Source organism: Carcharodon carcharias, chromosome 8, assembly GCF_017639515.1.
Source record: "Carcharodon carcharias isolate sCarCar2 chromosome 8, sCarCar2.pri, whole genome shotgun sequence".
NCBI classification, from domain to species: Eukaryota; Metazoa; Chordata; class Chondrichthyes; order Lamniformes; family Lamnidae; genus Carcharodon; species Carcharodon carcharias.
In genome coordinates, this window is record NC_054474.1 from 19092192 (window position 1) to 19119445 (window position 27254).

At 44.8% G+C, this 27254-nt stretch overlaps 1 protein-coding gene across 5 annotated transcripts in view; it reads left to right on the forward strand.

The window, feature by feature from the left end:
• Positions 1-27254, forward strand: part of LOC121281175 — a 69433-nt gene that overhangs the window by 4121 nt on the left and 38058 nt on the right. For 4 of the 5 annotated variants that reach the window (XM_041193924.1, XM_041193928.1, XM_041193926.1 and 1 more), the window contains exons 2-7: positions 2870-2979; positions 9889-10230; positions 14229-14498; positions 16453-16782; positions 16861-17130; positions 24150-24494. In XM_041193924.1, the coding sequence (XP_041049858.1) occupies positions 2892-2979; positions 9889-10230; positions 14229-14498; positions 16453-16782; positions 16861-17130; positions 24150-24494 (1645 nt within the window). In that variant the 5' untranslated portion in view covers positions 2870-2891. The remainder of the gene's footprint in view (positions 1-2869; positions 2980-9888; positions 10231-14228; positions 14499-16452; positions 16783-16860; positions 17131-24149; positions 24495-27254) is intronic. The other variant, XM_041193929.1, reaches the window with a different exon arrangement.

The window sequence follows — 27254 nt, forward strand, 5'->3', positions numbered from 1 at the left end:
CCCTTAAAATTTTTGTACAATTTGTATTTACAAGGTCATCTACCTTCATGACATTACAAATATATACAGGGGTCATGGAGTTATAAGTTCAGTCTCTCAGCTGGTTTCCTGATCCGGGTGGAACGTCGCAGCTCCGCGACTTTTGAATCTCTTACAGGATCCATATAACCTGGAACTGCAGCAATGTCAGGTACCTCTTTAGGCTCAGGCAGTTCAGTGTTACCTACTCTGACACAGACATCTGGTATGTCTACCTTGGTTTAACAAGTTGAACAGGGAGCAAAATTTTTACAATGGTTACAGCTGGAACATGATTTATGTTGGGGTTTCTCCCTTCTTCTCAAATGATCCCCTTTTTGCGGGTGATACGGCCCTCCACTTCTACATGGTACGAGCGAAACTATTAGCCCAGGTAACCACTTGCATCTTGGAAAGTTATACCATTTTTCCTTTCAATGCCTCTTTAGCTTCATTTAGCTGATTCCTAAGTTCTTTGCTAGACAGCTAGCTTCACTGAGCTGGCATTGCCTTGGATTTTCTCCGAGCTCCTGTCTCCTGGCTGCAAGAATCCCAGGGCTTCCTGTGAGCCCTCTGCAATTACCAGGGCTTCCCCTGGACCTCTCCAATTAGCAGGGCTTCCCCTGGACCTCTCCGATTACCAGGGCTTCCTCTGGACCTCTCCGATTACCAGGGCTTCCTCTGGACCTCTCCAATTACCAGGGCTTCCCCTGGACCTCTCCAATTACCAGGGCTTCCTCTGGACCTCTCCGATTACCAGGGCTTCCCCTGGACCTCTTCAATTACCAGGGCTTCCTGTGAGCCCTCTCCAATTACCAGGGCTTCCCCTGGACCTCTTCAATTACCAGGGCTTCCCCTGGACCTCTCCAATTACCAGGGCTTCCCCTGGACCTCTTCAAATAGCAGGGCTTCCTGTGAACCCTCTTCAATTAGCAGGGCTTCCTGTGAGCCCTCTCCAATTACCAGGGCTTCCCCTGGACCTCTCCAATTACCAGGGCTTCCCCTGGACCTCTCCAATTACCAGGGCTTCCCCTGGACCTCTCAAATTACCAGGGCTTCCCCTGGACCTCTTCAATTACCAGGGCTTCCCTGAGCCCTTTTCAAGTTTCTTCTGCTGTTTCCATTCTACTGTTTAAGGCAGTCTTCATGTTACTGAATGGTTACTCATTCCTTTTGCCTTTGATCTTGAAGGACAATCATCTGTTCTTTCCATTGTTTATTTTCTGCTTACTTCCCTCTGGGGCCTCCCATTGTCCTTGGCGGATTTGCCCTGTCTCTGGGTTCTCTGGTTCTCTTTGGCAGATTTGCTCTCTCTCTGGGTTCTCTTGTTCCCTTCTGCACAGTTGCCCCCTCTCGGGGGTCTCTTGTTGCCTTCCACAGAGTTGCCTCCTCTCCCATGGTGTATCGTGTTGCCAATGGACCTGGATTGAGAGTTGCCTTCTCTCTGGGGTCTTTTCTAATTTCCTGTCCATGGCCATTTTTCTTGTATTTACTGCTTTAAATGTATTGCTGCTTTAAGAGCAGTCACAGTTTTTTTTAAGTCTGGCCGTCCCTGCAGTTGTTGGCTTTTCTGTGTTGTTATTGAGATTCCTGCGTTTTGTGTGTTTTGGCAGGCTCACCGGCAAACGTGGCTTCTTTTATTTAATACCTCTGCAGGTGCTTTTGATGTTGGATGTCCCCCAGTTCAGGAGGCCCAGCGGTTTTGTGGTCCATTCAAGGCCTTTTTCAAAAAAAATTAAAACAGCAGCACTGCTTTCTATTCTGATAGACCTTTCTTTAAAATTGTGGCAAGCGTTTTTTTAATTTTAAATGCTGCAGTCTATTTTTTAACTGTGCTCTGCAGGTTGTTTTTAAACCTTTCTTTACTGGCAGCAGTGTGCCAGCTTCTCTAATCTACTGGGTCTGCAGGACTGCCACCTGTTTTAGAATTTAAGTACAGATTATCTTTTATTTCTGTTTCTCTTTGTCTCTGCTGGTCCTGTTTTTATTTAAGTCTTGGGAGGGCTCTGAGAGTTTTCTCAGCCATTTAACTTAGGGCCCATTGTTTTCATTAACTAAAGACAACAGTGCTTCTGTTTATTCTGTTTGAACTATGCAGCACTCTAGGTAAGTATATATTCTTTTTCTTCTGTTTACACAAGATACGCGCAGTCGTTGGGCGAGGGGCAACCCCAGACCTGATGCCAGCTCGTCACCAATTTGTTATGCAATTAATTTTCCAGAGAGGTTTCTCATTAGAAATACCAAACTTTATTTGCAGGCTGCAGCAGCAGATACACACTTGCATCAATCTCCACAAGTAGAAGAATACATTGCCCTCTTAGATTCGCCATACTTAAAGCTGATTTGTTTACACTGTCATGTGATACTATCTAGCACAAAAAGCCTTAAAGCTACAGTCACTACATTCCTTGAAGCTAAAATCACTCCATTGGCCCAATGCCTCCACTGTTTCCCCCATAAAATTTGAGACAGATTGGCAATGCGTGGGTAGGCAGTAGGTGGGACACCCATTGGATTTTATGAGCCCTCCTGCCTTCAAACCTGCCGACAGAGGAGAGTATGTTGCTGTGGGATAAATGTGGATAATACATGGTCCATCGCATGTTAGTATGTATAACTTTTATTTCGCTTATCAATGGGAGAGGTAGTATCATGACTGAAGAATGTGATTGCATGTTTTATATTTCCCAATGAGAATGAGGAAATAATTTTTTAAGATGTTTTACCTCATTTCTTTATATACACAGTCTGAGTGATAAACATATTGAAGAAATGTGTCTCAGCTACACTTAATGTTTCTTTAGGTGCTATATATCAATAACTGTATCTGAATGTATATTTCTCACAGGGAAAGAGACTGAATCTGTGAAATGAGTCTACGATTTTTCTGCAGCAATTTGCCAGCTGGCTCGATATTCAGTTTCTTTGTGTTTCTACTTCCTCCTGTTTTCACACAAAGTAAGTGCCTTATTTCCATCAGTCACACTTATCTCAGGTCCGTCAGAACTGACTATAAGTCATTGACCTGAAAAGTTAAAACGGGTGAGATTTTAACTCATTTCAAACTCATTCACTAAAACAGAGTTAAATTTGGGACCATTACCTCTGTTCGTCTCTCCACAGGTACCACTGGAGTGGCTGAGCTTTTCCAGCAGATTGTATTTTTATCTCAGATTTCCAGCATCCCCAACCATATTCGCTCTTTTTTTAATACATTACACTTCTACTAAAACTTAATTTGAAAAAGTTTAATAGTTCTTCATAATTTGGTTTTCAATCAGAGCCATTGTGATTCGAGTATTTGTAATGTGAAAATGTAGCCAAAATATTGGTTCTAGTGAGGATTTTATTACTTCACATTTACCCTTTATAATAAAGGCTGTTGATGGTTTGAAGGTGGAAATATATTCCAGTGAATGATGAACTATTGACTGAAAGATGGGACCAATGTCACCAGGGACCATTTGGAAATATTCAGAAGTGTTAAATACAATTTTCACCATCACAGCCATGGATGTCATCTGCACTCATAAGGCACAGCACCTGAAATACACTGCCAGTCAGATTCCTAGAACTGGTTTATCCCCGTCACATTTCAGACACAGTAAAGAGTGGACGCAGGAAATACCTGAACTCATCCCAAATTGGGAAAACCCTGTTACAGGATAAACAGGATATAGATCCACTTAACTGCATCCTTCCCCAGTTTCTCACCCACTCGCTCCTATCCATTCTGATAATGTCCTCTGTAGACCAGGAGGCACACAGAGATTTGGAACCTTTGTTTTCTGTCTAAGGATTTAACCACATCCCCTCTTTTTATTTTGATTGTTATTTGTATTCATGTTGTATATTCATCTGGCTCTCGTAATCAATACACTGAATATAATAGGATTGTTCTGTTTTTCTCTGTAATAGTGACAGAAATGAAGACAATATTATTTGCTGATTATAAAAATATAACTCTTAAATTAACAGTGTAATTATTATGTCTGCCGCCATATGGACACACTTGACCTCTCCCTTCAACAGTACACACTCACCCTATCTCAAAGCTGTCCTTGCCCCCAGTTCATTCTTTGTCTCATCCAACAGCTGAACAAGGTATATTTTCTCTTCCTTTCAGGTTTTGAGGAAAGCACGTTCCAACTATTCCCTTTATTCTGCCTTTAACACTGGCTTTAGTCTTTAATGCTATTATTACCATGGTTTTTGCCTTGTGTTCTGTGATATATTTGTCATTTAATCCCTCCAGACCTCTAACCTATCCCTGATCTCCTATTTTGCTCCACCTGCAACCCCCCACTTTTTCAACAGCATAAACCCCACCACATTTCTATCTGATCACAGATCTGAAGAAGAACCATATTCGACACAAAGGGCAGAATCATCCCAAATTTGCACTAAGTGTGGTACCGGGTGGAAGAAAGGATGTTTTACCCACCAGCCACAATGATAAATTTTAAAACTGTATCGTAACACTCCCAGCAAGTCCAGCCTCATTAATAATTCAATCCCGGCAAACACGCTGGGTTGGTGGTGGGGTGGCCTCTGATTCACCTCCCCCACCATCACCTGAGGCCTTCAGTAATCCGGGCAACATAGTTAAAGGCCACCCTGGCAAAGAGCTAGTGTTCTTCAAGGGATAGCAGCTGCTGGGCCCTGGTGGCTGCCAAAGGGAGGAAACATGCTGCTCCCAAATTGAGCAACGCTCCCCTCAAGCACCTACTTGAGGCATTGGAGGCCCCGCCGTGATGTCCTCTACCCTCGCTCTGGCCAAAGAGCAGCAAGAACGGTCACCAATCCTGCATGGGAGGCGTGGCAGTGGTGTTAAGCACCAATACCCTGCAAAAGAGGACAGCAACCCAGTGCCAAAAGAGGATGAATGATCTCCTCTCTTCTGCTGGGGTGAGTCACTCTTCTCATCATTTTCAACTCACAAACCCGTCAGACATCCACAGGGATCTCATTCACTGCCAGATCAAGGGACATCACCATTCACCCTCTCACACACGCATTCATTTACCCTGTGGATCGTGTCCTTAGCCCACCCATGACACCAATCATCGCACACTCACACTCACACACACTCACATACACACATGCCAGGCATGCTTGTTATCTGGCCTGGCAGGCATCCTGCTTACATGCATTCATTAGGACAAACCGGCAAACAACAAATGGGAGAGGTTGCAGTCTGGGGGAGGAACGCCTGAAATCATGGTCCTCACGGGCATTGAAAATACAGTCATCCAGCTGGCCGGCGATGATCTGGAAGAACTACATCGCCAGGGCTCACCATCTCGGAGGGGTCTCGATGTCAATGTATCGCTGCAGGGCCAGAAGCCGGAAAGTCACCATCTGGGTGCGTAGTCACACCAGCGCCGGAACGCCCTCCCTTAGTGGGAGACTCAGAACCTCAGCAGTGGCCCAGTGCAGCCTTTTGTCGAGAGGACCACTTCCATACCTGTCCTGAACAGAACCAATGTTATCAAAGATGGTGCGTCCCGGGTCTTTGTAGGACAGGTCAGGGTGGGATCATGTGGTCCAGCACAGTGCCAAGGTGAAAAGACATTGCTCTGGCAAAGATTTTGTAATCCGTGCTGAGGAGGGAGACTGGGCACCAGCTCTTGAGGTAGTGATGCCCTGCACCACGAGAGGGGCATCTCCCCGGTTGCGTTACTGTCCCCCAGGACTCTCGCATAGCTAGCACTGCCCAGGCACTGTTCAGGAACAATGGTAAATGTCTGTAGATGCAGCTGGCTTTGGGCACTGCTAGCTAACCCAAGTGTGGCAAGGGCTGGCCGAGTAGGGTTCAGTTCTCATTCTCCTCAAAGTTCAGTTCTTACGACCCTCCCTGCTCAGATGTGGTATACCTCCCCCTGCAGACAACCAGACAGACAAGAGTTATTTTCTTCTCTAGGCATCCATCTCTTGCAATAAAAGCCCTCCCCTTCCTGCTGGAATTGGGTCCAATCCACACCAGCTCACCCCAAAATCCCAATCCCAACCTCTTCAGGACTTGCTAGGCCTTACAAGGTCCTGCCCTATAGTAGCAGGTTGTAATAGAGCAGCAGCAGGAGCCTTTTTGGCAGCAGCCTTCTATATCCAGCTGAGAACTGGAGGAAAATCACACAGCAGTAGGAAAAGCCACAGGAATACTGCAGCAGCAGGAACAGGTACAAACAATCCCACAGCAGCAGGAACAAACACTGGAATACTGCAGCAGGAGCAACCTCAGGAAATCCCACAGCCGCAGGAACAGCCAGAGGAAAACAGCAGCAGGAACAGCCAGAGAAAAACAGCAGCAGGAACAGCCACAGGCAGCACCAAGCTCAACCACAGCGACAACCACAGCTCAGCTGGAATGAGCTACAGCTGAGACCAACCAGGAAGCACAGGTTGGGCATGGGTGTGAATCACTTGTGCATAATGTTCACGAATGTAAATAAACTCCCAAGGATGTCTCCTTGCCTATGGCTCCTTGTTCTGATGAACAGTGTCCGTATCTCTCTGATGTGAAACCTTGGTTCCTGCACAAGTTAAAGGCAGGTGTCTCAGTCCAGGGCCTCTTCCCTGTGCTTATGCAACCTTCCCAGCACAATGATGGTGCCTTCACTGTCATTGGACACATCAGTCATGCCTGCACCTCAATGGGACTTATCATTGCTTCCAGAATGTCCTGGGCCGGTGGCACAGAGTATCATCATTTTCTCTGTGTGATCTCAGCACCTTTGAGGTGTGGCTGGCCCACCGTCTCATCAGCATCTGTGTCCGGTGACAGTGTGGTCCTGGAGGCTTCTACTCATGAAGGATGCCGTAGGAACAGGAGAAGTTAAAGTTTCCCCAGAACATCCCCATGATATAATTCTGTTCACAGAGAGCAAGAGGGTTGCCATAAGCCAGACAGGAGCCAGACATTCACATAAGCTATGTGAGGATCTACGGAGTGTCTCCACCGCGTGTCATCATCATACTTCTGGAATGTGGGGACTATGGGCATCTGCTGCCTCTCCATGACAGGAGCCTTATCACAGAGGGTATGTGCACTGTCATCAGCCAGGCAGGAGTCAAATGTTCACAGATGCAAGTTGAGGATCTATGGAGCCCCTTCACGGCAAGTCGACAACATTCTCCACGAATCTAGCAGCTATGAGGGCCTCCTGAATGTGCCTGCCTCACCTGGACAACACGATAGACTCATCGCTGTCATCCTCCCCTTCGAGCACCTCATCAAACTCATCCCTGTTGACATCCTCTTCAATGAAAGAGACAATCAATTCCTCCATCTTCTCCACAGGCAGCTCCTCCCCAGGTTGCAGAGCCAGGTTGTGAAGGGCGCAGCAGGTGACGATGATGCTTGACATTCTCTGGAGAGTATATATTGCAGAGTCCAGGCACCACAACCTCACTTTCAACATCCTGATGGTCTGCTCCACCAAGGTGCGAGATGCAGCATGAGCCTCATTATACCGTCACTCTGCTGTATGCTGAGGCCGCCTCACAGGCTTCATCAGCCATGTCCTCTGTGGGTAACCCTTGTCCCGAGGAGCCAACCCTGCAGCCTGTGGACCCTGGAAGATGTCAGGGGTCTGAGACCTGCTGAGAATATAGGTGTTGTGGACACTCCCTGGCAATTGCCTGCAGACCTGTAGGATGAGTTTGTGGTGGTTGCACACCAGCTCAACATTCAGCAAGTGGAAGTCCTTGCAGTTGACAAAGATGTCCGCTTGTTGCCATGGAGACCTGAGTACCCGTCAGTGCAGTCAATGGCACCCTGCACCTTAGGTAAACCTGAGACCTGTACAAATCCCAGTGCTCTTTCATCCTGGCTTTCCTGATCTGGAGCTCATTGCACAAAGCTGTGTGTCTTCATGAATATAGCATCCATGGCATGTTGCATCTTATGTGTTACGAGAGTTTCTGACTCAACCACCCATGCAGACACTGAGTTCCAGGCTCCCACCACCCTCTGGGTGAAAATGTTTCTCTTCAACTCCCCTCTTATCCTTCTACCTCTTGCGTTAAATCCCTGCCCCCATTCAATGCCTCCGGGATGCCATTGTATGTGGAGGCTTGTGAGATCACCCGAGGACCCCAGAAAGGAGCCACCGGCTTAGAAATTGAGTGCTTCAGTCACTTTCTAGGCCACTGGCAGTGGCTGCCGTCCATGTCTCCATGGCAACAAATCCTGCAGTCTCTGGCAGATGTGACTTATCAGTTCCCTGGTTATCCGCAGTCTTCGGTGACACTGTTTCTCACTCATCTACAGGAATGACAAGTGCGGTCTCTAGACCCTGGGTCTCTTTGGGTGCCAATCAGCGAGGCTCACTGTGGCTCATCAGCGCCATGCACAGGACCCCCAGTTGCCTCGCCCTGAGGGCAATCCCCCCACTGCCCACCCAGGTGCCTCCATCACTCTCTTCTCCTTCATCTCTGCTCTCTGTGCATCACGAGGTATCCAGATAGTTCACCAGACTCCATGCTCCTGCCAGATGAAAGAGAGAGAGACATGTGGGTAAGCATGGGTGTGCTAAGAACCTCTTGGTTAAGTCTAAAGGCCCCTTAACCCAAGTCGGAAACTGCTGGCCACCACTTGGATGAGCAGAGTTCAGTGCACTGCATGGCTGCCCGAAACCCCACCTACGTCCACCCTACTCCACATGACCAATTGGCGGCTGCTTTGCCCACTGGACTGCATGGTGTGCTCTCAGCTCAGGCGCAGGCATTCTCCTAACCTGCACTGCAAGGCTGCACTGTTAGCTTGAACCATGGGGGAGGTTGGTCCAAAACTGAATGAAGACATTGCAAGGGGCTGTGAGCACCTCCACTAGTTACTGCCCCATGACCGGCTTTTGCAAGGAGATTGTACGACTTTTCCAGTCATCCAGTTGTTCTGTAGTCCACTAAATTGTCATTTGTTTGCAGATTGTTCCCGAGTGGTGAAAATTTCAGGAGCATTTGGTGGCACTTTCATGCCTCTGCATTGCTTCACTGGGAAGAGAAGCTAGAGGCCTGACTCCAAGCATGTCAATGTGGCTGCATCTGAACTGTCTCAGCTGTGGAGGAACGGTCACTTCATACAATGTTTCCCTCATGTGTGGCCATCTCTCTCTGCCTCTGCCCTGCTCCCTGCATGTACTTCTGCACCACCATCAGACTGTGCTGCTTTCCCACCCTCCACCAACGGCAGCACAGCCCTTGCTCCAGAACCGCACAGTCAGCTAGTTGGGAAATAGCGAAATGCCTGTGCTCTCGCCTGAATCTGTGGCGCCTGTTCCTTCAAGTCAAGTGGGCGACCCTGGCGAGTGCTGTGTAACGTTAGTGCACACTCACCACCGAGTTCCTCTGGAAATTCAGCTCACCGGGTGCACCGTCTTTTACATGTTGCTGTGAAACACGTCGGCGTATAATCTCGCTGACATTCCCAGATCATCCAGCACGGGGGGATGATTCTAGTGGGCAGGGCTTATAATAATATGCAGATGTATGAAAATGACATTCTTGATGTGCGGCAGCAGGAAATGTGGTCACCCATTGACGGGTGGAGGGGACGTTCGCAAAGCTGGTTTCACGAAGGAGTGGAACCGAATTTTGGCCATCTCACCATATTGTTCACTCACGCCCACCATGACGCCCGACGCCAATGGGGACGGCAAATTCCAGCCAAAATATTAAGTATTTTTCTCTTTTCACAGATGCTGCCAGACCTGCTGAATAATCCCAGCATTTTCTGTTTGAATTTCAAATTTTCATCATCTGCAGTATTCTGCTTTTATTATGAATTATTACAGACATTGAATTAAGAACTTGGATTAAGAATTTGAGATTTACCATTAAAATAATTAAATTTCCTCTTTCTAACAGGTAACACAAATCATATTTATTTTTTGGATAAGAGAGCTTATATCTCACTAAAAGGACCAGACAATCCTGGAGATGGTCCTGTTGTCTGGAAATGGAAACCACACTCAGGGCAAGAAATCCAACAGCTGGTTACTTTTTGGAGAGACAGATCGGGCAGGTGGAATGCAGAATGGAGCAGACAATTTAGAACCAGCAAGTTGTACCGGTGGATAATAAAAGATCAGTATACCATTAACCTGAGAATTGACAATCCCGGAATTCAATTTGCTGGATTGTTCACCTTGACTCAGGCACAGCCGAGAAATGAAATCCTGAAACATTATGAAATATTTGGGATCAAAGGTGAGTAGAACATAATACAGAAAAAAACAATGATTCTCCGTAAATAATTTCAGGTGTAATGATGAGAGATTGCCGGGATCACATGGTTTAGGATTTTGGATTTTGTGTCGGGACGCCAACGTTTGGGTCAAATGGGGTTTCCAATCCTGCCCCTGTATGGGCACAGTCACCCAGCAGTGATTTTCCCTTGAAACAAAAACATAAAATGCTGGACAAACTCAGCAGATCTAACAGCATCTAACAGATAGGAAAACAAAACTGAGTTAACTTTTCCAATCCTTCTGACACTGAAGAAGACTCAAATGGACTCAAAACGCTAACTCTGTTTTTATTTCCTCTCCACAGAAGCTGTTAGACCTGCTGAATTTTTCCAGCACTTCCTGTTTTTGTTTCAGATTTCCAGCATCCGCAGTATTTTGCTTTTCTCCGAGTGATTTTCCTGGAATTGGTCAATTAGAGGCCAGAGGGCAGGCTGGCCTGCTATTTGTGGATGGTAACAGACACTTGAAGCTGAGGGCTAAAGAGAGTCTTGGATATAACAGCAGCATGCAGCTCTGGTAAGAGAGAGGGGTTGCATCCATCTTGAGATGTCCCTTCTCCAAATTCCTTAATCCTTTAAATTAAAATTTTGTCGCAGCAATCGGATCACAATTGTGGAAGTGGAACCCTCTATAGTGTGGCCTATGGCTGCAGTTATGGCCGTGCAAGTGGGGAGGACCTGAAAGCCAGTCTTGAGTTTTTATCCCCCTGCTCAGACACCGGGTGGTAGCCGGCAGGTAGCTGGCCTAGTTCCCCCATGCATCAGGAGGCCCACAGACTGACTGGAAAATTTCAGTCTGAGTTTGCTGATTGGCCTTGATAGGCCTTTAACTCCTCCCACTTTGGGTAGCCTTCCTGACTCCCAAGCTGCCTCCAGGAAAAGGGCCCAGGGATGGGATGGTTCTGGGAAGTGGTGTTGGGGGTGGGGGTGTGGCATGAAGATTAGCCCAGGAGCTTTATATTAGCCAGTGCGATGCACATCCCTCATTAAAATTATCAGGGGAAAGATTCTGTTCATCGTTTCTATTGAAATGTTTAACCTGAGTAAAAGAATATTGACAATTTAACCAGAAACAACAAACTGAGGAATCTACCCCATAGACACCATTATGGTCTATAGACTGACAGACTCTTTGTAAGATGTACTGAATTCTGTTACCAAATAGCTCCCTTGTGCTAATAACTCTCATCATTGTGAGATAGAGGGCCAAATCTTAGAATCAAAGGGCAGAATTTTGCCTGTCCCCAGGAGGTGGGAATGGAAGTGGTGTGCCCAGAATTTCAGACGGATCTGTGGCAGATTATCTCACCGACCATGTCCTTCCATGGGGGAGTTTTACTGCCATGAGGGAGTTTTACTGATGATGGGACCAGAATCAGGCAGGTTGCGGGAACCCAATTGGAATATGTAAATGCCCTATTAAGCTCCATGTTTCCAGGCCACCAGCATTTTGCCATCAGCGAATTGACTCCCCGCCATTTGGAGAGACCACCAGCTAAATGAAGACAGCTTCTCAGTGACAGTCCTTCAACAGATCTTGCAGCGTGACTTTGGAATGTCTGACTAGGCCACTCTACCGACTGCAGTAACAAGGTCCTTGAGGGCTGTGTCTTTATACAACTTCCTGACCCTGGGCCTTGGCATATAATACCTTAAATCAAATTGTCCGATTGGATTATTAATCCCACCCTTGCCATCCAGGGCCACCTCTATGTGATCATATCCCACCCTCAATAGGGGCAGGGGGTATCTCCATGCCAACAATGGGTGTGATTACTGTATCTTGGAGCAGGAAGAAGGCCATTGACATATTCTGAGTGACCATCGTCTAGTTCAGTTTCTGTAGGTGAAGTGTCTATGGCAAACCACCACCTCGGGGACCTGCTTTGATATGTCTTTGTCTGTTTAGTTGAAACTGTTTTTAATTTTAATGGTCAATATAAGCATCAGCGATGTCTTCGGTCAGAATTCTCCCTCCGTAACTCCATCTTCTCCCACCATGAACCAAACTCTGCCCACAGGTTTCCACCATAATCAGTTTACATTCATTAATATGAAAGAAATGAAAGCAGTCACATGATTAAAAATGATTAATAAAATACAATTAAATAAGGAATTGGCCTACACAGCTATCCTCCCAACACCTTGGCTGCCACACCTGACCCCCAACCACCCAAACCCTCATTCATTGGGTGGTCCTATTGTAATGGTCTAGGCACATGGAGGACAGGGTAGGGCTGGATAACAGATATTATGGGTAATACATTTCCAGCACATCCAGTGAGTTGCCAGTACCTGTTGATTTTGTTGGGCTTCCATAAATACCATTCCAAACTCTATAAGTTTGGCCTAATGGGCCGAATAGCCTCTTTGTGTGTTACAATCCACATGGAGACAAACAATGTGAAAGAATCAAACTTCCCAAATGATCTTAAATTCAAGAAAACAGTGAATAAGTTTTCACTTTTTAAAAACGTTTACTATAAAGTCAAACCAAAATCAGCATAAATTAATCAAGAATCAACAGGCAAGTTGTATTCAATGGGGACTTTAAATTACACTTTACATGGCCAATACAACAAAAATAGATCGCAAAGGTCTACTGGCAGCTCCCCCGGAGTGTTTGGCACCATGGTCAGAACCTAAAGTTCCTCACAACTCTGGCTTCCTCAAGTAGAGTTTAATTCCTTTCACTCACGTAGTGTTAAATCATCACGTAGCCTCCGACTACAGCCTTACTCCATCTGAGTTCCAAGTGCATGTATATCACCAAAAAAACACATATCTGCTGAACCTCCTTAATTGTGCCCCTGACAGTCCTGACGGTGCAAATTCCCCAGAGTCACCTTCACCTGGCCAATCAAACACCCCAGTAAATGGTACGGCCAACTCTGGTAAAACTTGAGACAATGGGAGTATCTTTATTTCACTTCACTGGCTGCCAAAATCCAGACTTCAGTTTTTCTTTCTATTTTAGCTACAGTAATTCCTCACTAATTTAGGTAGGAAACAATAATTCTTTGCCAAATCAAAATTGCGGGGAGTTCGCTCTGAGACAGCCTCACTTCTCCACAGCAACTCAAGTTTGTGTAATCAGAACTCATGATCCATTTCAAGCTTTTCTAACTTGTTTTCTCTTTCTCTTCATCTCTTCCATGTCTTTCCCTATCTCTTTCATCTCTTGCTGATTTTTCACTTTCTAAGTCAATCTTTCTGAGTTCTATTTCTTTTCCAATTCTGGTCAGTTGTGCTCGATTCCTAAGGGAACCAATCACTTCTTCCTTGAGCCACTAGTGCCTAACCAATTCTTCAAAGATCTGTCCATATTAGGCCCTGATCTTCTGTTAATCCTCATGGACTCTGCTACAGCCTCAAAATGGTCTTTTCTCAAGTGTTTTAAGTCTCTGACAGTCAGGCCCTCCCTTTCAACAAAGGCTTGAGCCCCAAAGTTTGATTTTCCAACACAATACCGCAAAAGCAAACATGAAATCTTGTTTGTTTAAATGCTGGAAGGTTCCAGTGAATCTGTTTTACAGTCACTGGGTTGAATCCCATACTTGGGCCCCCAGTTTTGTTCCGATCCCGATGGGGAACCATGAAATAAAACACCCAATTTACCGAATATCCCCCAAAGAGGAAACTACCAATAAGATTTCTCTTTTTGTAACATTTACTTCAACATAAATCAGAATCAACATAAATGAAACATGAATCTGTACCATAATAATCACTCTATGACTCCAGGAAAGGTAATTGTGCTGGTGGATGGGGACCAAGAATTGTCACCCCAACTGTGTTGTTCTACTGGTAAGATGCACTTGTGTTTAATCTGGCCAGACCCTTTAATGCAGGAAGGTACAAGTGCTGATGATGAGCACATCCAAAGATCATTTGGAACCTAATCATTGGATTGTAAATGCCACTAATTACATTAATTCTTACTAATCTGTTTTTCCAGTTGAGACCGATTCCCAGAGGCCTGTAATGGGCAGTGACATCACCCTCAGTTGTACCATCTCCAGACTCTCAGATACAGTCAGTCTTCACTGGAAACAGAGAGGCTCATCTCAGCAGAACAGGAGGAAAACTGATCAGATCCGACTAAATAACACAGCCTATCTGATGGTCAAATGTGTTACAGTAGAGGATGAGAAGTTGTATGAATGTGAAGTGAAGGAAAATGGATCCAATGTTATCACAGGAAATGCAGATTTTCTTGTGTCTCAATGTAAGTGCAATTTCCTGACAGTGGATATTCGGAGTTACTAACATAAAACTGGGACAGAGAAGTGTATCATACATGTGAATCATGAGCACTTCATGCTTACAGTCACAATGTGGGGTTCTGGTATACATATCAACGGTGAACAAAAAGCTGACCTCTCTCCTCTCAATACCACTTCCAGTCAAGTTCTGCTGATTCTTGAAGTAATTGCAGTTGCTGCAGACTGTAGGTTTCAAATAAACATTGAGTTAGGAACAGGACTGAGGGAAAAGGGAAGGACAGGGAATCAGTGACAATGAACGGGAGAGGGAAGGATGGAAGTGATAGGAATGTATAGGATCAATGGTGGACGGAGAGAACGTGAGAGTGGGGCTCTGGAAGAGGAAGAGAGGAAAAGCTGCGAGTGACACTGCACAAATACAAACTCTGATCTTCTGTTCAAACGGTAGAAACAATCCAGGTAACTGATTGGGGAACCAATGAGCAGCTGTAGACAGAAAAGTGGAGTTTGGGGAACAAGGACACAACCAATATCTGCTTTGCTTGTCTCTTCACCCCATTGAGACTGGAATTGTCAAAGTGAATGAGGCATTTCAACAGCGGAAAGTGGAAAATCTGAATTGCAGCATGTGTTTTATAAATGGTGATGCGCTGTTTAATAAAACCAGCAAATGCTTTCAGTCGCAGAGCGACTCAAAGAGAGAAAAAAATATTTTTCACTAAAGAACAAGGAAGTGGTGATAAAAATTAGTGAGTGAATTCAAAAAGGCGACTGAAATCTTAGAGAAAGAGAGAGGCTTTCGGTCTGTATGAAGACAAAGGAAGAGCTGGACAGGTTTAAGGAGGCAGTGCCAATGGTTTGAGCTGAGGGAACAGAAGATTTTGCCACCAATGATGGAATCGAGCGAGGGAATAGTGGGAGGATGAGGGAATGTGAAAGGAGACCATCCCGCAGGAAGTTTTAGAGGTAAATTGGGGTGATGCTGTGGAATGACTTCTTGACGATGATGATGATGATGATTTTAGATTTGATGTATTGAGGGACAAGGAGCAAATGCATGTCAGTGAGAATGGGCGATGAGGATTTAAAGTGAATAGAATGTGGACAGACAGCATGTGAAAAGTCGTCTTTGTGAGATGTAAAAGGTGCTGCTAATTTATTATTCCCCATTCATGATTGCTCCCTGGACAATAAGTAAAGGATTCCCAACCTTCCAATTTTACTAGCTGGCAAGTGTATAGCTGGAGCAAATAAAATGACTTTGGGTAAGTCTGGCTGTGAAAATTTGAAAGATGTGGTAGCAATGGAGAAAAAAAAATCATACAGGAATTGCATGGGTCTAAGTCCTTTACTAGATATTAAGTATAACAGGAGACAGATGTTCACTTTGAAGAAACCAACATGTTGACAGCAACTCAAGCAGCAGCAACTGGATTGTGTTTATGTAGGTCAGGCTCAGGGAGCCGGTATCTGCCCATTTTATATTGGTGAGGTGAGACCTAGAGGCAGAATTTTATCATGATGTTCTGCATCACAATATTTCTGAATAATTATGACATTTAAATGTGGACTGCACTTTCTAAAAGGAAACCATTATTGGGGACATTGCAAAATTCTATGCAAACTTTAGCCCAATCAGCAGGACTCGATGTTGTTGGCAGAACCTCATAATATTTGGGTATGTGATGTCATAGGGTCATTAAAAGCCAAGAAAATGTTAAAACTCAAAAACCTGTTATTATTTTCAAAAATTCTATTGATTTTGCATATTGAAGTCATCCAAGTTCACAATGTTGAAGTCTTTCAAATCATTAACAAAAATGTGATGGGACAAAGTTATGAAGATCAAAATGTAAAATGTTTTCATTTAATTATAATCATTCGTTATTTTTACTTTTCTATGTAACTCCGCTACCATAAAATTTTAACACATTGTTCTTTGTCTCTTAATTACAGATCTCTATGGTAAGAGTTACACTCTTTATCGGTCAAGCACAGATCACAGTGAACTCAACCTGATTTGTTATTCTTATTATGAATACAACATTGCTGCATGGAGCTGGAGGTCACATCATCTTCAAAATCAGGAGAAAGAAATAGCATCTGCATCGAAACATCAGCCCATCAGGATTGCCTTTGGGAATCGACTGGTCCCCAGAACCACAACATTCAATGGGAACAGCTTCAACATGAGCATTGTCCCTGTACTGTTTGAAGATGCTGGAGTTTACACATGTTCTCTGGGATCACGTAAAGTGGTGACCATGACACTAATCACAGTTAAAGGTAGAAGACAGAATGTTGCTTCTGTTTTCAGTGATCAAGTCAATGTTTAAAATCTAAATGATTTTCTTGTTTACACAGTGACAGCTGAACCATCTGATGCGGTGACTGAGGGAGACACCGTTACCCTGACCTGTTCTGTCTCTGATGTCACTGAAACAATGAGACTTGTTTGGATTGATAGTGATGGCAAAGCTGTTGTAGAGAAAACATTGAATGGATGGAATAGGGAAGAGAAATCATTGAAACTGATTATTCTGAAAGCTGAGAGAGGCAGTGGGAAGTGGTTTTGTGTGTTGCTTCATGATAACAAGCCCCAGGTTTCCGCCCCGTACTATCTGGAACCCAGCGGTAAGTGACTCAGAGTTTGCTCTTTATATTTATACTCTTGATAGAAAATTCTTGTCACTGATTGGTCTTATTGCCAGTAAAAAGTGAGCCTTTATATCCTGTGGATGAGGCTCTACAGTGATGCGGAGCATCAGAAAATTTACCCTGATGTCACTCAGCACAGCCTGGGATTAAACTTAGAAAATTCCTGCTTTGTGCATTTCAACTCAACTCTTGGTAAACTCACTGCGACAGAGGAAACATTTATTTCTAACAGCAAAATGGAACGATTTTCAATGTTTTTCTAACCCAGAGTCAATCAGAATTCTGAGGCTTCGTGCCCAACATGATCACACCAGATGTTATTCACAGCTGCACACGTTGCAATTGAAATTCTCCATTCCTTAGACTCAGAGGGTGGGGTTTTCCCATCTGCGCTCTAAGTTTGTTTTCGGGTACGAAAATTGGCTTCTTTCATGCCGGCTGCAAAGGCGGGTTCTAACGCTGTACTGTCCACTGCCCGCCTGATTAATAATATGCGCATGGGAAACACACCAGATTGCGGGTGGGTGGCCTCTGTTTCGCCCGTCTCATCGGGAGCACTCTGGTGCCTCACTCTGGGCATCATATTTAAAGAGTAGCCATGCACAGCAGTCTCACTGAAGGCAGAGTAGGACTGCTGCGCTGAAGATCTGGCCCCAAAAGCCAGGAAGAAGGCAGCCCCCAAGTTTATTGATGCCTCCTTGGACCACCTACTGACGCGGTGGAGGACCGCCGTGATGTCCTCTACTCCTGCTCTGGTGGGTAGGTCCAACAGCATCACCACTCCAGCTTGGCAAGCGATGGCAGAGGCAGTCTGTCAATGCTGCACAGAAGAAAAAAGAAGAAGCCAACCAGTCTCACTGAGCCCCGGCTTTCAGACGAGTGTTTCCAATCTCCACTCTTGAAGGATCTGCTTTGGAATCTTCTCCCAAACGACGCTTTCTCTTGGCTACCTCCCATAAGCGTCCACCTCCAGGGTTTCGAACTCTCCTTCCAAAGTTCCTCTCCCCTGGATCGCCACATACATTCTAGCTTTGTCACCAGCCTCAGCCATGCCAACAGAACACCATGAACTCTCTCCTCCATCCCCATTCCCTTTCCGATTCCCCTGTTTCCAATAATTTACTTTTTAAATATATATTATTTTTATTTTTTTTCCCCAACTATTTCTATTATTTCTAATGTATTTCCAATCATTGTTTTATCTCCACCTTTAAGCCCATTTCGATCCCTTCACCCTACCCCACCCCGACTAGGGCTATCTGTCACCTGCCCGTCCTGCTTCCTACCCTTAATGTCACCATTAGCACATTATATAGCTAATATCATCACCGTCAACACCCCTTTGTCCTTTTGTCTATGACATCTTTGGCAATCTCTTCTTTGCCTCCAACTATCACTGGCCCTCTATCCAGCTCTACCTGCCCCATCCCCCTCAACCAGCTTATATTTCATGTCATTTCTATTTTTCCTTAGCTCTGATGAAAAGTCATACGGACTCAAAATGATAACTGTATTCCTCTCCGCAGATGCTGTCAGACCTGCTGAGTTTTTCCAGTTATTTTTGTTTTTGTTTCAGATTTCCAGCATCCACAGTATTTTGCTTTTACCATTGCTTCACAGGCCCATCGCAAAGAGTTACAGACCACTGGCTGGCTCCTTGGATCTTCTGGCTTCTAGCAAGCCTGTTTTGCTTTTAGTGTGCTTTGCCTGTGACACTACCTCATCACTGAGAGTGATGTGGTGCTGCCTGTGAAGCTTAGCATGGAGTCGAAGTACTGCGAACACGTTGTGCTGAAAGGTAGGCGCACAGACCTCGAAGTGACGAGCAGAGTGCTGGTCACCAGGTGCAGTTGCTTATATCCAGTTGTGATACTTGGTGTGACCTGATTCAGTGGGAATGATACCGACAAGCAGGCTTTAAAATGAGTGTTAATGACATTTAAATGTATTCAAATGACTTTCCCCACAATGCACATCGGGGATGTGATCCACCATTGAAGTGATGAGTGGACAACAGGGCCCTGTTTTTCCCTGGACATCTACTTGATTTTTCTCACAATAATTTCTACTCCCATCCACCATGACACCCACCGCAGGCGGGAGTGGAAAATTCCAACCAGAGAATTTCTTCTTCTCTCTCTGCCACAGCTGATCCTGGTATTATGAGCCTCATCACTCTCATTCTAACTTAGGGTTAGTGCTTTGTACGTGTAACTCACTTCATGACTTGAGCACAAGTATCAAGACTGACATAGGTGACACAACCAATGGATCAGATCAATGGATGCGGTCCTGCGAAATCCAGTCATGAATGAGGATGGACAATTAAACAATTAACCAGAGGAGGAGGCTCCACAAACATACCCATCCTCAATAATGGGGGATCCCAACCATCAGTGCAAAACTCAAGGCTGGAGCATTTGCAACCATCTTCAGACAGAAGTGCCAAGTGGATTCTCTACCTCAGTCTCCTCCTGAGGTCCCTAACATCACAGATTATAGACTTTAGCCAATTTGATTCACTCCACGTGATAGCAAAAAACAGTTGAAGCCATTGATTAAAGCAAAGGGTGAACTCTTAGCAAAACCTGGGAGATCTAAAAGCATCTTCCTCGTCAACTAATAGGGTCACCAAGCTGTGTCTGAGATTGAGCAGAGGAGTTAGAGGCTGTCTTGATTTTGGATAAAATTGCCCAGGAAATCTTTACAGTTGTTATAGAAGATCTTAAAGGACGTTGTATGAAGGGAAGTTTGAAGATGTGGTGTGAGGGGAAGGAAGATACTTTGCAGTGGTTGACCCTGATCCTGCAGCATACAGGGTATTCAGTCACAGGCAATGGGTTAAAATTGTCCAGAAGCTGCTCCTCTCTGCACGGAGCGTGAGAAATTCCACCTAAAGCACTGCAATTTTCCTCTGCCCTGGGTACATAATCAAAATAGATACTGCTGAAAAAGCAAAATAAAGTTGAAAATGGCAGCTGGTTGATTCCAATTTTATTTTTCCTTCCTGGGTTCACTTCTTTTCGCTTTACCCCTCCTTGATCACTCTCTCCTACCATCATGCTTCTTTCCACTTCCCTTTTTTCAGATAATCTGCCCTCCCTAATCCCTATCCAACACTTCAGTGCTCCTCCACCTTCCTGCTATCCTGCAGTCATCCCAGGGTTCTCTCTATCTTAGACAAGCCTAAAGCTTCTCTCAGTGTCTCTCTTGACATCCTCCGTTGGCCTCAGAAAGGCACTCCACCTGATGAGGAGCAAATCCAACCACCCCATCCTATTCTCTTGTTGAACCTCCCACTCAGTGCACTGACTGGAGGTTTATCCTGATAATGCCCTTCCTGTCTAACTCAACCCTCCAAAGGTTGCTGACACTGTGGACTCAGCCAGTGAATCAGATCTCACTGCCCCTCTCTACATTTCCCTCAGAACGTCCATTCACTTGTGAACAAAGCTCTAGCCATTAATGAACTTATTGTGGATGATTGCATCAATCTCATGGCCTTTATGGAATAAAAACAGAAAATGCTGGAAATACTCAGCTGGTCTGGCAGCATCTGTGGAGAGAGAAACCGAGCTAACGTTTTGAGTTTGTACGACTCTTCTTCAGACTCGAAACATTAACTCTGTTTCTCTCCCCGCAGATGCTGCCAGACCTGCTGAGTTTTTCCAGCATTTTCTGTTTTTATTTCAGATTTCCTGCATCCACAGTATTTTGCTTTAATTTTATCCTAAATGGATGCCTGGCTGAGAGCTGATAGCACCTTCCTTCTAAATGAAGCCCTCCCCACCTGGCTATACCATCCAGCACTTGCCCTGCCAATACTGACATGGTGGTCATGTGGCTTTCAATCATTAAGACACATATTGCATGGCTTCCTTATTCCTTTCTCACTTTTTCCTCCTTTGAGCATCTCACCTCTCAGTTCAATTCCTTGTTGTCTACTGTCCACCCAAGTGCCATAAACACTTTGAAACTGAGAGATCTTCACTGCTCTCCTTCCTCAGCCTCTGTACCAAGCGACTTCTCATCCTCAGTAATTTCAGCCTCTATCTCAGTTCATCATGCTGCCTCACCTCTGAGATCACTGACCTCATCTCCTCCTTTCATTTTTCCCTCCATGTAAACTCCCCAACCCATATTCACAGCCATCCGACCGGCTTTTCAATCTCACAAAGCCTTGATACTCCCATTGTATCATTCACAATTGCTCTTCCTTGTATTGCTCTCGATCTACATCCCCCATTCAACCCTCACCAAACCTCCTCCTGTGTCTGCCCCTGGGATAAACTAGCCCCCAATTCACTTACAACTGCATTTTCAAAACCCCAACAGTGTCACCATTGCCCCTCCATATACCTCGACATTACTGCAGCTACTGATTTGCACACCCACACCCTCACCTCCACCTTTGATGTCATGCTCCCCACCAAAGGCATTACTGTCTCTCACATGCCCACATGTCTGTCCTTGGCTTGCTGCATTGTTCCAGTGAAGCCCAACGCAAACTGGAGGAACAACACCTCATCTTCCGACTCGGCACTTTACAGTCTTCCGGACTGAATATTGAATTCAACAACTTTAGGTCGTGAGCTCCCTCCCCCATCCCCACCCCCTTTCTGTTTCCCCCTTCCTTTTTTTTTCCAATAAATTATAAAGATTTTCCTTTTCCCACCTATTTCCATTATTTAAAAAAAATTAAAAAAATCTTTAAAAAAATTTTTTAAAAAATCTTTTCTACTCTCCCCACCCCCACTAGAGCTATACCTTGAGTGCCCTACCATCCATTCTTAATTAGCACATTCGTTTAGATAATATCACCAACTTTTACTTTAACACCTATGTGATCTTTTGTACTATTGTTGTTGACATCTTTTGATGATCTCCCTCTCTCACTGCTTGTTTGTCCCTACAACCACACCCCCACTCCACTTCTCTCTCTCTCTCTCTCTCTCTCCGCCCCTCACACACACACCTTAAACCAGCTTATATTTCAACTCTTTCTTGGACTCGAACTCAAGTTCTGTCGAAGGGTCATGAGGACTCGAAACGTCAACTCTTTTCTTCTCCGCTGATGCTGCCAGACCTGCTGAGTTTTTACAGGTAATTCTGTTTTTGTTACTGTTTCTCACCCTGGCAACTCCCCCAGTACAGACCACAGCTCTCCTTCCTTAAGTGGAAGTGAAGCTAATTTAAATGTGAATGATGGACGACCGGCTTCACCATCAACCAGCAAATCAGGCTGAGCCATATGACATACTATCGGGTCCTGTTCACATCTGCTAAATCTATACACAATTTCAGGATCATCCTGGTTTGCAAGATAACCCCTGACTACTTTTGTGTAGTGCAAACCATCTTTTCAAACCCCTCTCCCTGTCTACTTCACCCTCAACTCCAACAATAAGTGTGACGAACTCATGGACTTCTTGGTCACTAAGATCGAGACAATCTGATCCACTGTCTCTGCCACCTCTTTTCACTTGCCCTCGCCCAACAGGCAAAACCTCCCCTCAAGCTTTCCCCGCTATAGTCCTGAACGTGCATCTTTCTCTCATTTCTCTACAATCTCCCCTCATGCTCTTTCTGAGGTCACTTTACCCATGAGACCCACTTCCTGCTCCCTTGACCCGGGTCCCATTGAACCGCTGATCACCCAGCCTCCCTCCTGGTCCCATGTCAGCCGATCTTGTTAATGCTTCAACTGTCTCAGCTCAAGTAATCATCCCGAAACCCCACTGTGTCTGCAAAGCTGTCTCCAAATTCTATTTCCTCTCTAAAGCCCTTGAATGTATGTTCATTTCTCAAATACATGTCAATCTTTCCGGATCTCCATGTTTGAATCCATCCAACCACCCGACTGGAAGAAAGTGACGTTCTATGTGACTTTGTCAAAGTTAAATTACCTCTTATTGTGATTTGTGATCTGACTGCAGCCTTTGACACAATTGACTGCACCATCCTCCTCCTACACCACTCACTGTGGTCCAGCTGGGTGGGACTGTTCTCATCTACTTCCATTCTTATCTATCTAATCATAGCTAGAGGATCATTTGCAATGGCTCCACCTCCTGCTCCTGCACCATTGCCATTTGTATCTCCAGAGGATTTATCATTGGTTTCCTCTACATGCTGCTCCTCAGCAACATCATCCTGAAAAACAGTTATTCACGTGCACACTAAAAACACCCAAAACTAACATACCACCATTGCTCTCAACTCCTTCATTGAAGGGAAGCCAGCAGATTGCTTGTTTGATGTTCAGTTTTGGTCATTGTCTTTGGTCTCTACTCCAAACTCCATTCCATATCTCCATACCAACTCTATCCTTCTCCTAGACAACTCTCTGATTTTGAACCAGATTGTTCTCAACCTTGATTTCATATTTGACTGCGAGATGAGATCCCAGCCACATATCCGTGTCATCACTCAGACCGAAATGTCCATTTCCTTTGTTCCTTTGGTCATCCCTGCCTCAGCTGCTGCTGTAACCCTCATCCAAAGCTCTGCTGCTCATGGATTATGTTGCACTAAATGCCATTCATCCTACCACCCCTGTGATCATTGTCCTACATTGACTTCCAGTTGAGCCGCACATTGATTTTAAAATTCTCAAGTGCCTCCATTGCCTTGCCCCTCCATATCTAAGGAATCTCCTCCAGCCCCACAGCCATCTGAGATATCTGTGCTCACCTCACTCTGGCTTCTTGAGCATCCCGAATTTTAACTGGCTCACCATTGGTGGGCGTTTCTTCAATTTTTTAGGCCCTAAACTCTGGATCCCCCTCTCTAATCCTCTCCCTCTTTGACCAACTTTAATCTTTTATGGCACTCTATAAAATCCACCTCTTTGATTAAGTTTTTTGTCACTTGCCCTAATATCTCTTCATGTTGTTCAATTTCAAATTTTGTTTGACAATGATCTTGTGAAACAGCCTGAGACATTTCGACAGTTTTATGGCACAACATAAATGTTTTGTTCCCTTTCCTTGCAGGAAGCTGGAATGATATTTATTTTTTCCATCAGGGAGGAAACTTTGTTTTGAAAGGACCAGACAATCCTGGAAATGGCTCCATTGTCTTGGAGTGGAGACCACACTCAGGGCAACAAACTACAAAACAATTGGGAACTTTTCACAGAGAAGGTCAGCGGTGGGCTGTACAATGGAGTGGTGAGCACAATAATATACCAGACATTTCTCAGGGAATCCGTGAAGACTGGGGCACCCTTAATCTGAGAATGAGAAATCCCACCTTTGAACTTGCGGGTTTGTTCACCTGGAGCCAGACACAGCCCAGTAAGAAAATCCTGAAGCAGTATGAAGTATTTGGGATCAAAGGTAAGTCACACAAGGACTAGAATGGGTTCAAATTGTGCTTTTCTGTGAGTAATTCCACTGATATTGCAAACAGAATGTTGGGATTATGTCATTATTCTCCAGTTCTATCACTTTAACAACAGTTTATCATTAATGTCTGTTATGATACAACAGTTGGTAAATGCTGAGTTGTTTAAATCCCAGAGGGAATCAAGAACAACTGTTATAACTATATTTTCCATTGGTATCTTTGAGATGCAGCTCTAACTTCAGGACTAAAACTGCCAAGCCTCAAGAAGTTTTTCTTTAAACTAAATTAAACATTTATTAACTTGCACCAAATTAAACACATACATATGTCTATGAATTACTACCACAATAACTTTGAAACAAATCCCCAAATTAATCACTCCCAGGTAAATCTTCACCAAGGCAACGATGACCATACACTTTAAACATACACCAGGCAAAGCACATTTGGCCTTACTATTTCAAAATGAGGTTCCTTTCAATTTGGTTCCTTTTCAGACAGCTGTAGGCTTACAGGCTGGTTAGATGTTAAATGCCTCTGACTCACACACACAAACTCCCCTCAGTTTATACCAAGCTTTCCCTTTGAATGTAAATTTTCCATTGTATTACTAGGTTTATAAACTTTACTTCTCCCATCAATAATCCTTTCATTCCAGCAATTTTATTAGTAATATAAACACATTGCTTGGTCTCTCCCACCTTGGTGCAAGATTTTACCCATTCTTTTCAATGGTTTTTCCAACAAATGTAAATGGACTCTTAACCTTCAATTCTTACGTTTATCAAACTAACATCTCAAACTACTATACATCAAAGCACCCAGACTAGCTGGCTTTAATCCAATTAAGCCGCACACAGACACACACATTGGGCAGAATATTATGCTCTGCATGCAGGTGTGCCCGACAAACCTGAGCGTAAAATGATGGCAATGATCTCAGGCGTGTGTCCCGACGTCATCACGCAGTCTCGTGATATTTTGTTCGGTGAGCAGCCACTGATAATTAAAAGGCCTATTAAGGCCAATAACAATCTAATTAAATTCAAATTTATGCCGCCCGTCTAACCTAATGGTTGGCGGGCAGGCGAAAAGGCCAAGCGGCCTTTACATTTTTAAGGAAGCCTCATCCCTGACCGGAATGAGGTTTCATAAAGCAAATGAACATTAAATAAAAACTTTATTTTTGACTTAAAAACACGTTCCAGCTCATGTGACAGAGTCACATGAGGTTACATCTTTTATTAAATTTTTATTCTCGTCATTTTTTTTTTACACAGCGCTTCAGTCTCTCTGAGGGATTTCTGTGCCCATGGAAGATTGAAGCTCTCTTTCTTGCACATGTGCGATCTGCATGCTCGGCCCATCTCACCCACCTCCCCCCACCTGCTCAGGCAGCGCTCATTGCTGCTGCTCGCCATCCACGCAGGCCAGGCCTTAATTGGCCTGCTGCATGAAATCATCATGTGGACCCGATCGCGGGCAGCGTATGACTTCCTGGCCACCCCTGTCCGCCCCGCCGAGCACCCCCACCAAGGACAAAATCCTGCCCATAGACACACACATAGACACAGACCCCACTACAATTCCAATTAAAAATACTTTCCAATAACATTATTGACATTAGTCTCTTCACGACAATGTCATAAAACGTCACTGGCATACTTCATAGGAGTATTAGAAAACAAAATATAACACTGAGCCACATAAGGAGATATCAGCTCAGACACAAAAGCTTGGTCAAAGACACAGGTTTTAAGGTGCATCATAAAGGTGGAAAGCAAGGTCGAGACACAGAGAGATTAGAGTCATAGGCATAGGTTTAGTTGCCATGACAGCTTCCCCATACTGGTTGGAGAGCCAATGGGAATCCCATGTCACTTCTGTGACAGAGGCCTGATACAAACAAGAGCCCATGAGACACATAACTGGCCAACATTGGACTTTCCACTGGATTTAGGACACTGGGCAGTGGAAATGCCACCCAGCCAAGAGCTGCAGGTCACACCAGCGGGAGCAGTGACTACTGCCGGGAGAACCCAAGCATCAACGCTGGATCCCTAGACACAATTGAGCGGGGGGCTGGGATGAGGGTCGTGGGGAAGGATTTCCCTGAAGGGTGGTTGGAACAGATTGGAGACAAAGACAATGGGGGTGGCTTTTACTGCCACCCCCCAAGCCCAACGCCCCCATTCCAGATGCCAGTTCCCTTGACTGAGCATAGAGTGCCTGGCAACAAGAAACCCCGTCTATAACGCTGCAGGCAAACCCGATATTATTGATTATTAACATGAGCATTTGTTCACAAATTTTTGAATTCGAATGGGTTTAGGTTAATTGGTGTCAAGAGGCTCATTGATGAGTTTACTTGATTTCCTGCTATTGGCAGGTAGGAATCCTGTATCTAATTTAATTGAGGACGATTTCCTGATACTGGGAATCCGAGTTCCGCCTGACTGCCCTGCCTACCATCACCCTGCCGTCATTGCCCACTCCGATGGGTGAAATTATATTCCATCCGCAGAGTCATTTATGGTGCAAGATATAGCCATTCAACCCATCGAACCCATGACAGCTCTCTGTGCAGTAACCCAGTTATTCCCTTGCTCTATCCCCATGGCCGTGAATGTTCATTTCCTTCAGGAAGTGAATTCCAGAGATTTTGACCCAGGCAACTGAAGGTGTGGCCAGCGATGTTGGAGCAATTAAAATCGGGAATGCATTAGAAATCAGAATACATGGAGTGCAGA